The sequence below is a fragment of the Octodon degus genome, unplaced genomic scaffold (genome assembly GCF_000260255.1).
Source record: "Octodon degus isolate 3935 unplaced genomic scaffold, OctDeg1.0 scaffold00078, whole genome shotgun sequence".
Classification (NCBI taxonomy): Eukaryota; Metazoa; Chordata; class Mammalia; order Rodentia; family Octodontidae; genus Octodon; species Octodon degus.
In genome coordinates this window covers 6,832,165-6,849,910 of record NW_004524654.1, presented here as the reverse complement: position 1 = coordinate 6,849,910, position 17,746 = coordinate 6,832,165, and the positions used below count along the sequence as shown (strand labels likewise).

Genomic DNA, 17,746 nt, shown 5'->3' with positions numbered 1-17,746 from the left:
GGCGGAGTGGTGGGGGGCGGCCCGAGGAGGTGGGAGAGGGTTCGGCCCACACTGCGCCTGGGCTGGGACTGGTCCCGCCGGCGCAGGGCAGCAGGAAGCAAGAGAGAACAATCTTTAAGGGTAACTACAACTATTTCCTCAGTACCTGCCTTGGGCACCCATGGTCACTGGGACAGGATCCCTGCCGCCTGCAGCTCAAGGAAGAGAGTTTCACTTTGCCTCATGTTCTGCAGGATTAAAGCAGAGGAGTGTGTGTGTGTGTGTGTGTGCGTGCACACTCACACCACAGCAGCCAGGAAGCTGAGAAAAGGGAGGCACACTCTGTAGATCACACGCATGACCTACCCTTATACCAGGCTCCACCTCCTCACAACACATTTAGCTGTGCCACGACATCTTCCAAAAACCCTACCTATGGCCCTTAGGGGCCACCCAGACGTAAGCCATAATAATGCATTATTTATGAAGGTGCATCTCCCCACAAAAAAAACCTGAGTGAAAAATATTCTCTTAATACAATAATCAAGATAAACTGTATCTTAAACTACATTTTCTTATATAGACTTGTATTTGAAGGGAACACGCTCATTTAGACCTGTGGGCATGGTCCCTTTGGCTATCTTAGCTCTCACTTTGTTAACAGACACCTTGATTTTCAAATCAGGCCTCATATGAATTTAATGGGTATGGAGCAGTTCTTCAGTAAATGATGGCCTAGCAGATGAAATCACAAGGTTAATTTAATGTGCCTGTCATGGTGCCTGATACACAGAAGCTTGCTAATATGTTTTCTCCTTCCTTCACTTGCAACTGTGTGAGACAAAGGACAACAGAACCACACAGGACAGGAATAATCTGTTGCTGATACTTTATTAACACAGTTTAATATAAAAGCATTTTGCACATCATCACAACAAATACTGAACATGGTTTTACAAAAGTTACAATTTTTATGATAAAAATATTCCCTAAATAGTATGACAACCCATCTATCAAGGCTGGGTGTAGAGTCCCATGCCTGTCTTACCAACTCTTGGGAGGCTCAAGGAGAAGGATCACTGTGAGCTCAAGGCTAGTCTGGGCTCCACAGTGAGTCCAAGTCCAGCCTGGACTACACTGTGAGAAACTGTCTCAAAAATACCACCCCCCAAAACAACAACAATAAAATGCCTGTCTTCTTTACTTCAATATAATAGCTAACAAATACTAGGGTTAGAATTTAACCCTAACACTTGAAAATTTGATTTTTTAGTTATAAATATAGTCTAATATACCAAAATGTTGACTAGCATTTCTGTTTTTTTTTTTTTTTTTTAGCAGCACTGAGGATTGAATTCAGGGCCTTGTGCATGCTCTATGACTGCGCTGAAGTCTCCCTGACTAACATTTCTATGTACTCAAAGAAGCCTGGTCAGATATACAGCCAGAATAACAAATTCAAAAGGACATACATTTCTAGTTATAGTTTTTAACTAGAAATATTACAGTAAAACTGGTAAAAACACAACTAACAGATATCTACATACCTGGAAAACTCTACATACAAAACAAATTTAGCTTCAGGTGGACATCACGTAGGTTTTAGGGTTAGTATACTGCTTTTATGTAGTACAGGAAGCTTTAGCATTGCCCTCATCTGGGAATTTCAGAGCTACAGGGAATACAGTTCAAAACACTAGCTTTATCCTTTTTCTCATGCTAGATCTCCGATGTTTCCCAACTTTTACAGTCTTCTAAAATCTTTGAGATTTTCTCTCAACAGCGCTGGATTAAATCTCTTCTATATATGACCTCATTCTTCTCGCATCTCCTCTGTTTGCAGAGAGCTGGTCAAAGTCTTGGAGGTGGAAACGAGCTGCCAACTGATTGACCATTTTCTTCAAGGTATAAAACGCTGAAATAACTTGGAAAGTAAGGAAGATAGTGAAGATGATATGCATTGCTTTTTCCAAGGGCAGGTTCGTTAGGCTTTCATTCAACAGCAAGAAAAGAATTAAAGGCAACTGCAGCAGAAGGCTCAAGAGCCAAAAGCCTGCCAGTTCAGGTACCTGCAAAGACACACAGCAAGAGCCCTGAAATTAGGGCTGGGGCTGTGACTCGGGTGGTAGAATACCTGTCCGGAATGTGGGACACCCTGGTTTTGATCTTATCCCCCCAAAAGAGACTAATGAGATCAGTAAATAGTTTTTGTTTTTGCACATAAATACTCTGGACTACTGTGAACCAATAGTGGGTTCTGTAATTCAAAAGGAGTGTGACATGGTCCTTGTCCTTAGAGAATATGCTACCTAGACAAGAAAGTTAATTTTGTGTGAATCAGTCCTATAGTACACTTCGGTGAATGTTATGGTTTCTGTCTAGCTGTCCCCCCCAAAGCCTCAAGTAAGTCATGGAGTAGACTTGGCTCCAAGAGCAGCGAGTGGCTTGAGGGGCAGGGCCACAGGACAAGGGTGGGGATAGAGTGGCAGAGCCAGAGAGGAGCAAACAATTAAACTGGCAGCTCTCGCTTCCCCCAGGCTGAGGCCTCTCGGAGGTGTGGAGCAGGTCATCCAGGACATAGCAGTGCCCCAGCCTCTCCTCCAGACCCTGTAGTGCCAAGTGGTGGCGTTCAGAGACACTGACCCTTTCTCCTGAGTAAATAAAGGTCCGAGGTCTTGCTATGTAATTCAGGCTGCTTTAAACTATGAAATCTCCAGTAAGCATGAGCTAAATAAACCTTTCCTTCCCTCATTTTGAGTATCGGGTATTTGTCCCAGCAATGAGAGAAGAGTAACAAGACAGTGAATAATTAAAAGGAGTATTTAGAGGTATAAAGTAAGTGGTACAAGAAATATGGGAGTGTTAAAGCAGATGAAAGAAAGACTTCAAGAATGTATATAGGCTTGGGCAAGAATGTAGCTTAGTGGTATAATGCCTGCCTGGCAAGCACAAGGTTCTGGATTCAATTCCCAGTACAAAAAAAAAAGATATATATAGGCTTTTATAGAGGAAGAAGGTAAATATACAAATGAAAGCAGCAAGATTGGGAATCAACACATCAATCTGGAGTAGATGGGTTAAGAAATGGCAGGAAATAACAGATTTGCTGGGTGTAGCCTAATTACAAAGGGCCCACACAACCACAGAATTACCCTGACTCCTTGGTAACTCTAAGTGCTTAGGCAGCGTGGTGATTCAGAAAACATGGGCCGGGCATAGGAAATGACTTTAATTTTCCCCTCTGCTTATTCAGGATCCAAAGAGATGAGTTTAATTGACTAAATTTTTTGAAGACTGATAAGAGGGAAAACTATCAATTCTTAAATGCTTCACAATATGCACTTCAGGTACTTTATATAAATCATTTCACTTAATCTGAATAAATGTTTGGAATAAACATTATTTTCCTCCTCTTACAGATTACTTTTGTATGAAGTAGCAGAAGCTCAAGACATTAAGCAAAGAGATTATAGTGACCCAAGTTTGGAGCCAGGACCTACAGAGGCTCACCCGTGCTCTTTCCACCGCTCACTGCCTCTCACTGGCCTGCAAAGGCTTTTGTGTGCAGCACTGAGATGACGGGAAGGAAGCAGAGCCTACCTTCTCCTGCAGGTTACCCATGTAGCCCAGGTACAACCGGATAGCTTCAATTAGGGTTACGAGGACGATAATAGTGATCACAATGAATTTGTAGTAATCAGGCAAGAATGAATACTAAAAACAAAACAAAACAAAACAAAACCCGTTTGTAAACTCTTACACAGAGTAGCACTGACCTGAATAGGCAAACACTTTGTAAGGACTGTTAATTTTATTAATAATGTAACATTATTAGGGAAGGGCATAAGTGGCCTCAGCAACAATAAAACCATAGACATACCTTCATATGAAGCATCATAATGGCGGCCACCCACCAAAGTGGGAAAAAGTAAGTGTTAAAATAAAGTGACATCTGTAGGGCCAAATTGGAGCTCATTTCATTATCTACAGAAGAAAAAGGAACACACTCTTAATTTCTTCAGATCCTTTCATTTTTGAGAATTAATAACTATTATTGATTCAATAAAACTCCAAATTTTAAGCCTACTTATAATTTTTGTTTGTTTTAAAACAGGAACTTACTATGGTTAAAGTGGACTTAAACTCACTATGTAGTCCAGGCTGTTCGAAAACCCACGGCTGATCCTACTGCCTCAGGGCTGGGATTACAGGCCTGCACTACCACGCCCAGTTTTTTTTTTTTTTTTTTTGTACTGGGAATAAAACTCAGGACCTTGTGCTTGCCAGGCAGGCACTGTGCCACTGAGCTGTATCCCCGATTATCATTATTGACAATGAAAAGAATATTTACCCTAACACCTTTTAGTTCAAATAATGGTTACCTGGGGATGTTTTATATTCTTCAATTACTTTGTTACTTTGCCATGATAGACTGCTGACATTGTGCACACTACTGGCGTAAATTAAATTTGGATTACCAATATGAATTCTATTGAACAGACAATAATTATCATTGTCTCCTTCACAGAATTCTATGTAAAGATACTATAAAATAAATGTATAAAAATAAAAATATTTCAGATAAACTCACATAAAAACTGATTTCAAATTATACATACAGCCCTCTTCTTCACTATACCCTAAGCCTACATATTCTTTACTGTCCAGTCCCAAGCGTCCTTTTCCAGAGATCTCTTTCTGCAGTGCTGGCAAAGGGCTCCCGTCACACCACACAGTCCAGGGCACTGCAGAGACCGTGGCCTCGAGAGTCCAAGTGAACCTGGTTACCAGATTTCAGGTAAATTACTTAATCTGTTTGAGCCTTCATTTCACCACTGGTAAATGGTAACTACCTCACAGGCTGCTTGTGAAGACTAGTGGTAATACAAATTATTTCACCCTAGCAGCACCTAGCACACTTAATTGGTGCTCAATAAATATTAGTCCTCTTTTTTTCCTTTTATACATATACGAAGGGTGATCAAAAACTGTGGTTGATGTTTAAATTAAAAACATTATAGGAGAAGACACATTGCCATGAATGAGGGTGTGCGTATAAAGCATTAGACTCTCATAGAACCTAGCATCTTGTCTTATGTTGTGAATGCCAAATATGAATAACAGAAAAAAATGAACTGATGAAAGCATACCGTCATAAGGATATCAACAATACAGCTATTTATAATACATGAACTTCATTTACCTAAGGTTGATCACATAACTTTTGCTTTCATGTAAAAGGGGCCTAAATTAAGAATTTGAGTTTTAGAATTGAGCCCTACAAAACACATTCTAAATTTGAATTAACATATATTTTGAAATCAATTGCTTTAAAGATTTAATATATTATATATTTAATAATATATTATTAAAAACTAATATAAATATAAATTTCTTAAAAATTTTTTTTTTCCTGGTGGAACTGGGGACCGAACTCAGGCCCTCATGCTTGCCAGGGAAGCGCTTATTCCACTGAGCCATCTCCCTGGCCCCTTAAAAATATTTTTCTCCACAGCTGAGTATTTGTCATTTAATAATTCTGAAATGTCAGAATCATGATCTATTATAGAAAAATGATTTCTTTAGCTCCAAGAACATGCACCATTATTATGATCATCTTTTGCTCATACCAATTTATGAGACTGCCAGTGATAAGAGTCTTAAACTATTAAATTTGAACACAACTCATCATCCTTGTGTTTTTTCCATGATAGTATAATTCTTGGTTAGCCATGGACATAAAAATTAACTTATTTTTACAGTATAAGTAATTACTACTATTTCAGATCAACAAAGACAATGTGGACAAATAATGAATTTATTAAGCTGAAAATTTTATTACCTATGGAGTATAAACTATATTCAAAACTTTGCTGGGGTCAACGAGATAGCTCTGTGGCCTAACGTGCCTGCTTATGAAAGCTTAAGCAAAAGTGCAGGGGCACTGGTTCCATCCCTGGCACCACATGCTGTGCCAGCCCCGCCCCTAGGGCTGGCTGAGTGGGACACACACATACAAATAAATAAATAGAAAAAATAAAAACTTTGCAAAAATCATTTTTAATATTAGAAATCTTTTACATGAACATGTTGAGCCAAGTCCATTATTTCAGCAGATCAAATTTATAATCATGCAATTAAAATCAATAAATTTGAAGGCATAAATTCATTACATTTTATAAAAAGGGTAGGCCAATTGTTGGCCAACCATATATGTTTTTATTTTATTTTTATTTATTTATTTTTTTGGTGGAACTGGGGATTGAACTCAGGCCCTTGTGCTTGCCAGGGAAGTGCTTATTCCACTGAGCCATCTCCCCAGCCCCCATATATGTTTTATAAAAATCAACCAATTATTTGATACAGGGTCTTGCTATATAGTTCAGACTCGTAGTGATCCTTCTGTCTCAGCCTCTGCAGTGCTGGGGTTACAGGTATGCACCACCATGCCCAGTTTTGGGGCTGGGACAATGAGCCAGGAGTTCTGGAGCCAGCACTGCATGCAGTACCTGGGGATCAAACTCAGGACCTTGCTCTTGCCAGGCAGGCATTTCTGTTGCTGAGTTCTCTCTCCAGACCCCAACTATATTTTTTTTGCAGAACCGGGGATTGAACTCAGGCCCTTGCACTTGCCAGGGAAGCGCTTATTCCACTGAGCCATCTCCCGGGCCCAATTGTATATTTTTGTCTAGGTGGAGAGCTAATTTTTTTTCTTGTGTTCAAATGTTAAAAAAAAAAAAAAATTCTGTGACATGTGAAAACCATGTGAAATTCTTCAGGGTCCATAAAGTTTTACTGGTAGGCAACCAATGCCCACTAAATGACTTGTCTATAGCTGCTGCAGAAATCATCCTGTTTCCAAAATCTAGAATATTTATTACGTGGCCTTTTCAAGTAAAGGTCTGCTGATCCCTAATACTTTGCTTCATAAGATTTTTGAGTCTGTATCTCACTCTCAGAAATAAGAAAACCCAATTTTCACCTTTTTCTCTGCACATCCTAAATTATAAAAAGGTTTACATTTGGGGATTAGTCCAATGATCAAGGTGACAAAATGCAACTATGCTTTTGGCTTGCTTTTCTCTACCCCCATCCCTGCCCCCTCAGAAAGCTTTAAGAAACAGGCAGAGGAAACGAGTTCTATTCAACCATGGAGGTCAATGATGAAAACCACAGATGTTTGGTTAACAGTATGCCGGCTCATTATTCCAAAGGTACAAACAGTTTTGTACCAAACTGCATTATCCACTATATTGGATGCAGCATCCTTACATCGTGGTACTGTTACCAGATTAGGGGAAAAAGTTTTACATAAAAAAGCAGGGAAAGAGTAGAATTTGGCGGGCATCATTTGAATGGATAGCGGTTTATAATGACTCATTTAAAAGCTTTCCCCAATTTCTTCTGCTGGAAAACGGCTTCAGGAGGAACGTAATTCTGCGAGGAAAAGAGAAAAGGTAAAGCTATTTTGCCAGGGTTGAGGATGTGGGCTCAGGATGGGGATGGCTGTTCACTCCATCCTGTCGGGAAAGCTAGGGCGGGCAATGTAGGAAAATCAACCTCGGCCTTCACGTACTGGTGTGCTGCGCAGGCTTTTCTAATTCTTACTGAGTGGTGTCTAAAGCACCACTGGGCCTCACGGGGCGGGAGTAAAGTTGGCATCACCTCGGCTGCCGCGTTTGCAACTTGGCCCACGGCCAGGTGGCACAGCACCGGGCCAGGCTGGGGTAGGGCCTGAAAGGGTCCCAGCCTCCGCCCCCGGCCCGGCTCCTCCCCCGAGGAACTCGCCGCATTGCGGAGAGCCGCCTGAAGGCGACGCCGCCATTTTTAATCTGGGCACAATCTGACCGCTCCGACACGCGCGCGGGCCACACTCTGCGCCGGGCTTCGGCCACTCACCCGAACCCTCACTGTACTCCGGCCCGGTCCGGCTGGAGTCGCGGAACACAGTTCGGCTGAAGTTTCCCAGCCGCTGACGTACTTGATCCGGCAGCTCCATCCCCGGGCCGCAGTCTCCCCAAACAACTGCAGTTCTGAAGGCGCAGCCGCGCTCTGCGGTTCCCAAGGCAACCGGACGGCGCAAGGCGCGGCGGGACGCGAGTGCGCGCGCGCGCGCGCCTGGTCCGCGCCGCCGAGTCCCGGACCTGGTCTGAGCCTTGGTCCTCATAGCGCTGGCCTCAGCTCGGCTGTCTTTAAGCGAATCAGAAATGATGATTAGCCACCTGGGGCTGGAATGCAGGGCGAGCATCCGCGCACCTTTCTGGAGAAAAGTGTAGAGTTCGTAGAATACTGGCTTCAAAGAAAGATTGAATGGAAATAATCCGAAACTCTTAACAGTAGTTATTTCTACGCAGTCCGGTTATGGGGGTTACGCACTTTAAAAAAAAAAAAAAAAATGTATTTCCCAGCTTTCTCTAAATTAAGATGAATTAGTCTTTTTAAAAACTCATTTAAGGGTGTGGTGGAGCAGGCCTGTAATCCAAACGTTCTGGTTGGCTGAGGAGGGAAGGATCGACAGGTTGAAACCATCGTGGGCGACTTTGTAAGACCCTATCTCAAAATAGAAAAACATTCAACGGAGCTGGGAGCATACTTCAGCGCAGAGGCCCAGGGTACAATCCCTAACACCTCAAAGGAAAAGCAGCAGAAGAAACCCGATCCATGTGTAATAAAGAGAGTATGTAACAAACAGGACACGACAGTGGGTCAGTATCCAGATCAAGAGACGGAACCTTCCCTGAACCCCCCGCAAGCTCCCTCTTCCTATTTCCTTTCATTCTCTTCATAGCACAGTGATTTAACCTGTTTTATGCTATTTATTTATTATACATGATACAGGGTCTTGCTACACTGCTCGGGCTCACAGTGACTCTCCTGTTTTCAGCCTCTCATCGCTGGGATTACAGGTATGCGCCACCACGCCCAGTTTTGCTGGCTGGCACAGTGCGCCTAGGTTCTGGGGCCAGACCTACTATCAAACTGCGGACGTTGTACTTGCCAGGCAGGCCCTTCTGCCGCTGAGCTAGCTCTCTAGCCCTATGCTTTATATGTAAATAATCCCAGGGTAAGAAGTTTTTGGTTAAAAAGAAAAATCTGGCATTTTCTCCTCAACATTAGTTTCACGACATTCCTTCATACTGTTGAATTTAGACTTTTTTTTCCTTCTTGTGTGATGGTACCAAAATAAGTTTTCTATTAATGTACATTTGTATATTTTTCAGTTAGGAACAGTTATAAACAGTGCTGCTTTTGATGAAAAAAAATGTCTCGTGGTGAGCATGTGAATTCATTTATGTTGAATGTATTCTAGAAGTGGAATTTCTGGGTCAGAGGATAAGAAAGACCCAGTCTTACTAGATATTGTTAACATTTTCCCAAAAAGATCGCACCAATTCTTACTGCTCAGGCAATGGGCGAACATTTCTGTTATCCCATGCACCTCATCAACACTTGGTGGTTTCCATCCTTTCCTTTCTAGCCTTTCTATTGGATGTGGTGAACAGAATGGTTTTTACAACCACAAGCAAAGATCCTATATAGATAAATAGACATAGATATGTAGATACGTGAAGAGGCAAGTGTAGGAGGAAAGAGCATTGTGGCTAGAATTTCAAAATAATTCAACAAATGTCTATTGCATTTCTGTTACTTTTTTGGGCATCGTACCAGGATAATTAGGGTTAAGGTCTCTCCCCATTAAGCGGGAGAGACAGAAACAAGTAAGTATAACACACTGTAGTAAGTGCTGTAATAAAAGAACACCGATGAAGAAGTAATTAATTATATTTTGGAACCCACAAAAGCTTCATTTTGTTTCATTTCAACATAGAGGTTGGCCCTCAGCATCTGCAAAAAGGCTTTCAGGAACTGCTTGAAGCAGGTTGAGGTAACTTCTTTGCTTTTTGAAATCATTTTCCTCTTATTATTTTGGTCACAGTAATGATAAATCTGTACTGTAATTGTCTATGTATTTAGGTATGTATGTATGTACTTAGGACAGAACCTAGGGACACACTATCCTTGGGTCCTTTAAAAAAATTTAACTTTAATGTAGGGTCTTCCTGGGTGGGGAGATAGCTTGGTGGTCTAAGCATCTGCCTGGCAAGTGCAAGGTCCTGGGTTCTATCCCCAGTTCTGCATGCTGTGCTGGCCCCAGAACCATGGATGTGTTGTGCTGGCCCTGAAACTGGACATGGTGGCACACACCTGTAATTCCAGCACTGGGGATGCTGAGAAAGGAAGATCACTATGAGTCTGAGCTGCATGGTGAGGCCATGTGTCAAAAAAAACCAAGCCAAAACAAACAAAAAAAGAAACCCCAGAAAAACAAAAAACGAAAATGGGTTGTCTCAGTTACTCTTCTCTCATAGCTGGGACAAATACTTCACACTCTAAATGAAGGAAGGAAAGCTTTATTTAGCTCATAGTTACTGGAGGTTTCAGTCTGTACTCAGTTGGCTCCAAGGCAGAGTGGCACATGGCAGAGAGCAACCTTTCATGGTGGCAAAGAGCAGAGCAAAATGGAGAAATAGCAACAACAATGGCATCACAGAGCAAGTCTGTCTCCCTTAAGTTGCATTCAGGCTATCTGCTGGAGGCCAGGTATAGCACTCAAACCCATAATCCCAGCAGCACTCACACCCATAATCCCAGTGGGTCATGAGTTAATCACAAACTCTAGAAGTCTGCCCCATGACTGCATGAGGCTTTGGGGGGACAGCTAGGCACAAGCCATAACATGGAGTCTTCCTAAATTGCCCAGCTTAGCTCAGATTTGTGTTTCTCCTGCCTCAGTCTCCTGAGTTGAGGTGGTATTAGAGGCATATGCCACCATGCCCAACATGTCTTTCTCTCATGCTTGTCTGTAAGCTCTTTGAGGTCAAGGCTGGGTTTTCATCTGATGATGCCTGGCCTAGAATTAGAGCCGAATGACTATTGAGTGAATTAAAGGAAGAAAAGTTCTAATGATCTACCCTACACTCACCTTCATCTTAACTGAAGGATTTACCCAGTTTTTGTGTAAGGTTCACTCTGTAGAATGGAGGACTGGATGGATGGATTAAAATCCAGTGAGTTACAGCAATCAAAAGTAAACTTAATAAATAAATGCTAACAACCAAGAATCACTTTTCATTAATTAAGTGAACCAATATTTTTATAAAGGGCACAATGGGGGCTAGGGAGATGGTTCAGTAGAATAAGTGCTTCCCTGGCAAGTGCAAGGGCCTGAGTTCAATCCCTGGTTCCACCCCCCCCAAAAAAGGGCACAATGATGCTTGAAGCCTCATGCTCTTCTGATTTAATTGTGAGTTCAATAGCTCTGCTGAACCAATTGATAACATATACAAATAGCCTTAAATGTGTTCCTCACTTTAAAAAAATAACTGAAATTTTAGGGTTCTTGTTAGGGGAAATAATCATAGAAACTAAGCTTTACCTGCCAGGATGTTACTTCCAACACAACTAGTATTAGTTTGGAAAGGAAAGAAGGAGGAGGGATTGGAGGTGCTCAGTCATAAAGACTGTAAATAGCAGAGCCTGGTACACAGGGTGAAGTATTAGGTTGTTGTGGACAGAAAACTCTTGGAAGCAAAGAAGGATGCTTCATATCCCCTAAAACTTTTAATTATTTAATATAAACCTTATTTTATAAATAGAGAAGTGTGATATCTGTTTGCATAGTATGAAGATTATATCACTGAATAAAACTATCCGTGATACTTGTCATTTATAATCTATTAAAATAATGTTCATGAAGAAGAACTGTCCCGAACCAGCGGGTCAGTCAACGAAGGTCACCTGGGAGAGGAGCGGGGAATTGAGGAGGGGACAAAGGACAGGAGACCCAAGAAATGGAGACAAGACAGGGTTCTGATCAAGTCTCTCAAGTCTCGTTTATTCAGGGGAGGTGCTGGGTATATATAGTGGAGGTATAGGGAAATGACGTCGGCGGGTAAAGGCTCGAGTAACTAGGCAACCGGGCTATGACAGGAAGTCTTGGGTCTTGGTGGTCGGCAGGTATCTAGGCAACAGAGGAAGGTGCCACCCCTGGGGCATAGCACGTGATTCATGGGGAATGGGCAAGGTGGGAAGGACCATAAACTTAACTCAGGAGGGGAATAGAAACTTAAGAAAACAGCTGACACTATTATAAAATGGATACCAGTTAATGGCTTCCCACAAAGACCCATCTATAGTAGAGCCAAATAATGTTAGCGTTTAAGTTTTTAGATTTCAGTTGTGCCTATTAGGTAATATGTCTATTGTTGTCCTATTCTATGCATGTTAACCAAATTTATGAAAAACTAAGTGAATTCTTTAAAAGATTCTTTTTTTTCTACATGAAACAAAGGTGTAAAATGTCTTATACAGAGTGTAATTATTTTTTACCAAAATCCTGGAGGAAGAAATTGATAGAATTATGAATATTTTCCTTCTGATTTTATTATTCTGATTTCCTAATGTACATATTCATTTCATAGCTATAAACAAATCTTATTAAAAGAAATTGAGAGCCTGGTACTTGGGAGGCTGAGACAGAAGGATTGCTTCAAGTTTGAGCCCAGGCTGGGCTACAAAGTGAGGTCAAGGCCAGCCTGAACTGCATAGTGAGACCTTGTCTCAAAAAGACAAAAATAAATAAATGAGTAAATTGAGAGGAAGGGGTCATGATGATCAAAAAATGAATTAGAGAAAGGATTCTGAGAGGAAAGCAGTGTGGTTTGGAAAGAGCGATGCCATTACTGGTGACAAATGGCCCAAAACTTTCCAAATATTATTTTGTTAGTTGACGTTCACAACTTTTATAAGCAGTCACAGTTGTGAAATTTTGAATCCCACAGGAGGGGATCCACTTTCAGGAAATCAGAAGACCAGGAGAATTTGGGTTGCCTGTCACGTAGCCCTCGTACTCACTCAGAATCTAAGAGAAGCTGTGGAGCTCTGTTCTTGAAGTCATGGGGATTGTTCTCAGCAAACCTGCTGTCCTCCATAGGGCAGTGCCCTCTCCCCGTGTGTCATTGCAGTAGCTGGAGAAAGGGGCCATTGTGGCCTGAACCAGCGACCTGCAATGTATAGATTTATGGCATATGATAGATATGCCATAATTGGATTGAATTTTTCAAATGTTGGTGAAAATTATGTTTTACTTTGTAAATTATTTATGCTCTTTTTAAAAAGTATTTGATAAATGGAGTCTTTGTAATTATTGGTTTAGATATAGATCTACTATATTTGATATATGCACATCAAGTAATTTCTTATTGCTTTCAACTATGTGTAATATCTATATATTTATCTACCTGCCTAAATCTTAAAGGGTGGCATCTACAAGCGCTGATGAAATCACCTCCACCAAAGGAACATAGCCTGAGGATCTGAAAGACTGTTGTTGTGCAGATTACTGCTTTCTTATACAACACGGCAGACGTAACAACAGCAAGTTCTGATGCTTCGTGTCTCTTTCAAGAGAAGCCACAGCATTATATATGCCTTGAGGAACATTTGCTAACAAAAAATCTGTGAGTCATTATTTCCAAGCACCAACCCAAGTAGGCTGAATCTCTTTCTGTTGAAATCTTTTCCTGTTTTTTTGTTTTTGTTTTAAGTGCATTGCTTTTCTTTTTGTGGAGTTGTAAGAATGTACGTGCCCTGTAATTTGCACATGATGCAATTATACTGTGGTAACCTTGTCTTTGTCTCTTTGGTACATATATTAAAGCTGTTCATAATGCTAAGCAATTGTCAAAAAATAATAAATAAGAAGTGTTGTCAAGGAAAACAGTGAAGCAAACACTTCAGAGAACTTTCTTCTTCATAAAGATCAGTGAGAAAACTGAAAAAAATATGGGCAGAATAAATTTCTTCAGAAATCTGGTGATTAAAGATTTAGTACCCAGAATGTATAAAGAAAGAATTGTTATAATACCAAGAAGAGAAATAATCCAGTTTGAACAACAGGCAATGGATTTGGATAAACTTTTTTGTTTTTGTTTTTTTGAGATAGGGCTTCACTATGTAGCTCAGGCTGGCCTTGAACACTCTATGTAGTCCATGGTGACCTCAAACTTGCAACCATACTCCTGCTTCAGCTTCCCAAGTGCTGAGATTACTGATGGTCATCACCAATATTTCTTCAAAGATGATAGACAAGTAGTCAGTAAGCACACATGATGTTCTCAATGGTCATTAAGGTAATGCAAATTAAAACAACTGATTGACAATGAAAATAGTTAATGTAACAATCACTATTAATCAGCTATTCTTATTTTGAAAATTTGTAAAATATGTATTGTTATATGTTACCCTGTTTCTGTCTTTGTTTGTGTTTTTCTTGCTTTTGTTTTTACTCTTCAAAATAAAAGAAAATTATTTTTAAAAAATAATAAAAAATTAACAATGAGGTGCCACTTTATACCTACTCAGATGGCTATTGAGAGAGAGAGAGAGAGAGAGAGAGAGAGAGAGAGAGAGAGAGAATAAGAGTTACTGAAGAAGATATAAACAAAGAGGAATCCTCATCTGGGACGTTTATATTTGTAGTCCCATGGGAAAGTTATTGGAATTCTAATAAGTTAATTCCAATCTACCATTTCCAGTATGAAGCATGGAAAGGATGAAGACACTAAGGCATATTTGTAGTTGTGGGGTGCCAAGGGTTCCTAAGTCCATCTGGGATGATGGCTAACTGGTACAAAGGCCATGATCCAGGGCCAAATCCAGGTTTTATTAATTTATCAAGAGGGAACTCACGGATGAGTGACTATACTTGTGGCAGGAAGGATGTGAGTACCATGAGTCTAACATAGTTTGAGGTGGTATAAATGCTTTGGAACTGGTGCTTCAACCCTGATGTATAATTTTTTTATGCCCTGAAATGACATGGCCTCTTTCTGGAGGCTCAACCCTAGCCCAGAATGTGGAACATGGCTCCCCTCACCTAGCCTATAGAGGACCCTTTCTGGTCCTCATTGAGGTCTGGGAAGTTTATACTTGTAATCACATTTGAAAGTTACTGGAATTTTAGTGAGTTAATTCCAATCTACTACTCCAATGCAACCCATGGCATAAAGAAAGACACAGATACCTAAAATGGCAAGGAGCCAAGAGGGTCCTAAGTCCAGCTAGGATAATGACTAACTAGAACAACCCTGGGCCAAGCCTGGGTTTTAGTAATTTTTGAAGAAGGGAGTGACTTGAGGATACATGACAGAGAAAAGGGAGAAGTAGCTGAGTGCTGTGAGTGGGGCTAGGTAGGAGGCCCCAAATCACCTCTGCAATCTGCATAGCATAAACTGAGGTAATATCTAATGTGTTGGGTCAGTGCTTCGGCTCTAATGTATACTCTTTTATGCACTGGAAAGTCATGGCTTCTTTTCTGGAGGCTCAGTCCCAGCCTTCAGAGCAGGCTCTCCATCCTGCCCAGCTCACACATGTGTTTTGATAGCTATGGGGTGGGTAACATTGCCCTGTCACCTTGCATTACAGACTACACATCAGCACCTCTCCGAGACCAATTTGCATTGCTTAAAACCAATTGAAGGGATAACAAAAAAGTCCTAGCCAGCTTTGTACATATCAATGCATGAAATAGGGTCAGGTTTAGCCAAAATGGAGATAATTGCTCGTCTCTCAAGGAGAGCCAATCAGGTGGTCCTCCGCATCTCATACATCACTGGTGAGATTATAAAATGGTATCATCACTTTGGAAAAGTTTGAGAGCTTCCAAATATATTAATGATAGAGTCACTGAGTGATGCAGCAGTTCAACTCTTCAGAATATACCCAGATGAACCACAGACATATACACACAAAAACCTGTGCAGAAATGTTTACAGAAGTATCATACTCAATAGCCAAAAAGTAGAAACCATCTACTCTGCCAAGTACAAACAATCCATAATATATAAATATATGAGGATTTACAAGGTAGATGTACAGTGGCTGCTGCAGAGTCAGGTATGGAAGAGTGCGAAAGGGCTGTCTGTGCTGGAGATCTGAAGGGTCCAGTGGAAGGTCAAAGGCCTGGAGTTCACTGTAGAGTCCCACAAGAGATTGTATCAGGAGGCCGAAGCATCTGCGCTGGAAGCCAGGAGGCAACATCGAAGGGGAGGCTGAAGGAAGACTCACGCTCCTCTGAAGAAGCAGAAGTGAGCCTTCCTTCTTCGTTCCCCCTTCTTTCCATTCAGTGACAGCCTACTGATGGGTGCCACTCACACCCAGCCAGGCCTTCTGTCTTCAGTGCACCCCTGTGGTCACACCCAGAACCACTCCATGCTGATCTAACTTAGTTGAGTGTTTCTTACTCAAGTTGACACTGTAAATTAACTATCACAACATGCACTACATGGAATATCCTAGAAAACAATATATTAAGTGAAATAAGCTGGACACAACAGGACATACATTGTATCAGTCTATTTACATGAAATGTTAAAAATAGAAAAATCTGTATAGACAGAAAGTAAATTTGTGGTTATGAGAGCAGGGGTTCTTAGGGATATGAGTGACTGCTCATTGATAAGGAATCTCTTTGTGGGGTGATTAAATAGTCTTGGAATTAGATGGTCATGACAGTGATACAACCTTGTGAAAAAATGAAAAGCTATTGAATTGTACACATTTTTTTTTTTAAGTGCTGGGAACTGAACCTAGGGCCTTCCTCCTGGGTTGCACACATTTCCAGCCCTTTTCATCTACATTTATTTTTATTTTTGAGACAAAGTCTTGCCATGTATTCAGGCTGGCCATAAACCCACTGTGCAGCCCAGGCTGGTCTCAGACTCGTAGCTGTCCTCCTGCTTCAGCCTCCCAAGTGCTGGGATTTCAGGGGTGCACCACTATCCCTGTATTTTCCATTTTATTTTGTATAGGTCTCACTAAATTTCTCAGGTGTCTAGGCTATTCTTCTTCTTATTATTATTATTTATTTTATTTTTATGATACTGGGAATTTAATTTACGACCTCATGCATGCCAGGCAGTGCTACTCAGCTATAGCCCCAGCCTGCCCAGGCTATTCTTGAACTTGTGATCTTTCTGCTTTGGTCTCCCACAATGCTGGGTTTACAGCCATGTGCCACCATTCCTGGCTTGAAATATACACTTGAAAGGGTGAATTGCATGGCGAATGAAGTATAGTATGTCTCAAAAACACACAAGGAAAAAAACGGAATGCCTCTCAGTTGTTACTTTACTGCATTCTACGGGAGGGTTGTAATGTAGTTGAATTGTGTGTTTTTCTTACATCGTTGCATCCTAATTAAGGCTGATGAAGATGTTGCCTAGTTTCCTCTTCGAGCACTAGAAGCACATTAGTTCCACTAGTATTTTCAAGAGGTTTATTGTGTGAATTTTTTTTTTGTAAACTTAAACTGTTTCTTTCCAGAGAAGGGGAAGAAGGGAGGAGTCAGAGAGGAGGTGAGGGGTATAAACATAATCAAAATATGCTAAGGTACATATCAATATACCATAATAAATCTCATTTACTCTGTATTACTAGTATGCACCAATAAAAATGTGTTTCTTCCAAAGAAAAAGATTAATGCACAACACTATAAAGTTTAGTTCTACCCCAATACTGATGTTCAGAGTAATAGCTGCTTCTTAAATAATTAATTAATGTATTTCATTAGGATTTAATTATACTCATAATTTATTTATTTTAACAAAAATTATGAGGCTAATAAGATATGTCTCTCATGGACAAAAGGCAAAATTATGGCTGGAATTTTGTGACAAAAAAACTGATTTAGGAAGTTATTTAAATT

At 40.8% G+C, this 17,746-nt stretch overlaps 1 protein-coding gene across 1 annotated transcript; it reads right to left on the bottom strand.

Moving 5' to 3' along the window:
* Positions 1-1,304: 1,304 nt before the first annotated feature.
* LOC101574399 (transmembrane protein 17) lies at positions 1,305-8,030 on the bottom strand. The gene is made up of 4 exons (XM_004636170.2): positions 7,879-8,030; positions 3,860-3,963; positions 3,580-3,693; positions 1,305-2,048 (listed from the first exon to the last, which is right to left on the bottom strand). The coding sequence occupies exons 1-4, from the start codon at positions 7,976-7,978 to the stop codon at positions 1,770-1,772; spliced, it is 597 nt and encodes a 198-aa protein (XP_004636227.1). The 5' UTR covers positions 7,979-8,030; the 3' UTR covers positions 1,305-1,769.
* Positions 8,031-17,746: the final 9,716 nt, after the last annotated feature.

Excerpts from the sequence above, each read along its gene's own strand:
- LOC101574399 (XM_004636170.2), bottom strand. The coding sequence starts at position 7,978 with ATGGAGCTGCCGGATCAAGTACGTCAGCGGCTGGGAAACTTCAGCCGA. Across the intron at positions 3,964-7,878 it reads GGAGTACAGTGAGGGTTCGG|ATAATGAAATGAGCTCCAAT; the intron begins GTGAGTGGCCGA and ends TTTCTTCTGTAG. Across the intron at positions 3,694-3,859 it reads TTATGATGCTTCATATGAAG|TATTCATTCTTGCCTGATTA; the intron begins GTATGTCTATGG and ends TTTTGTTTTTAG.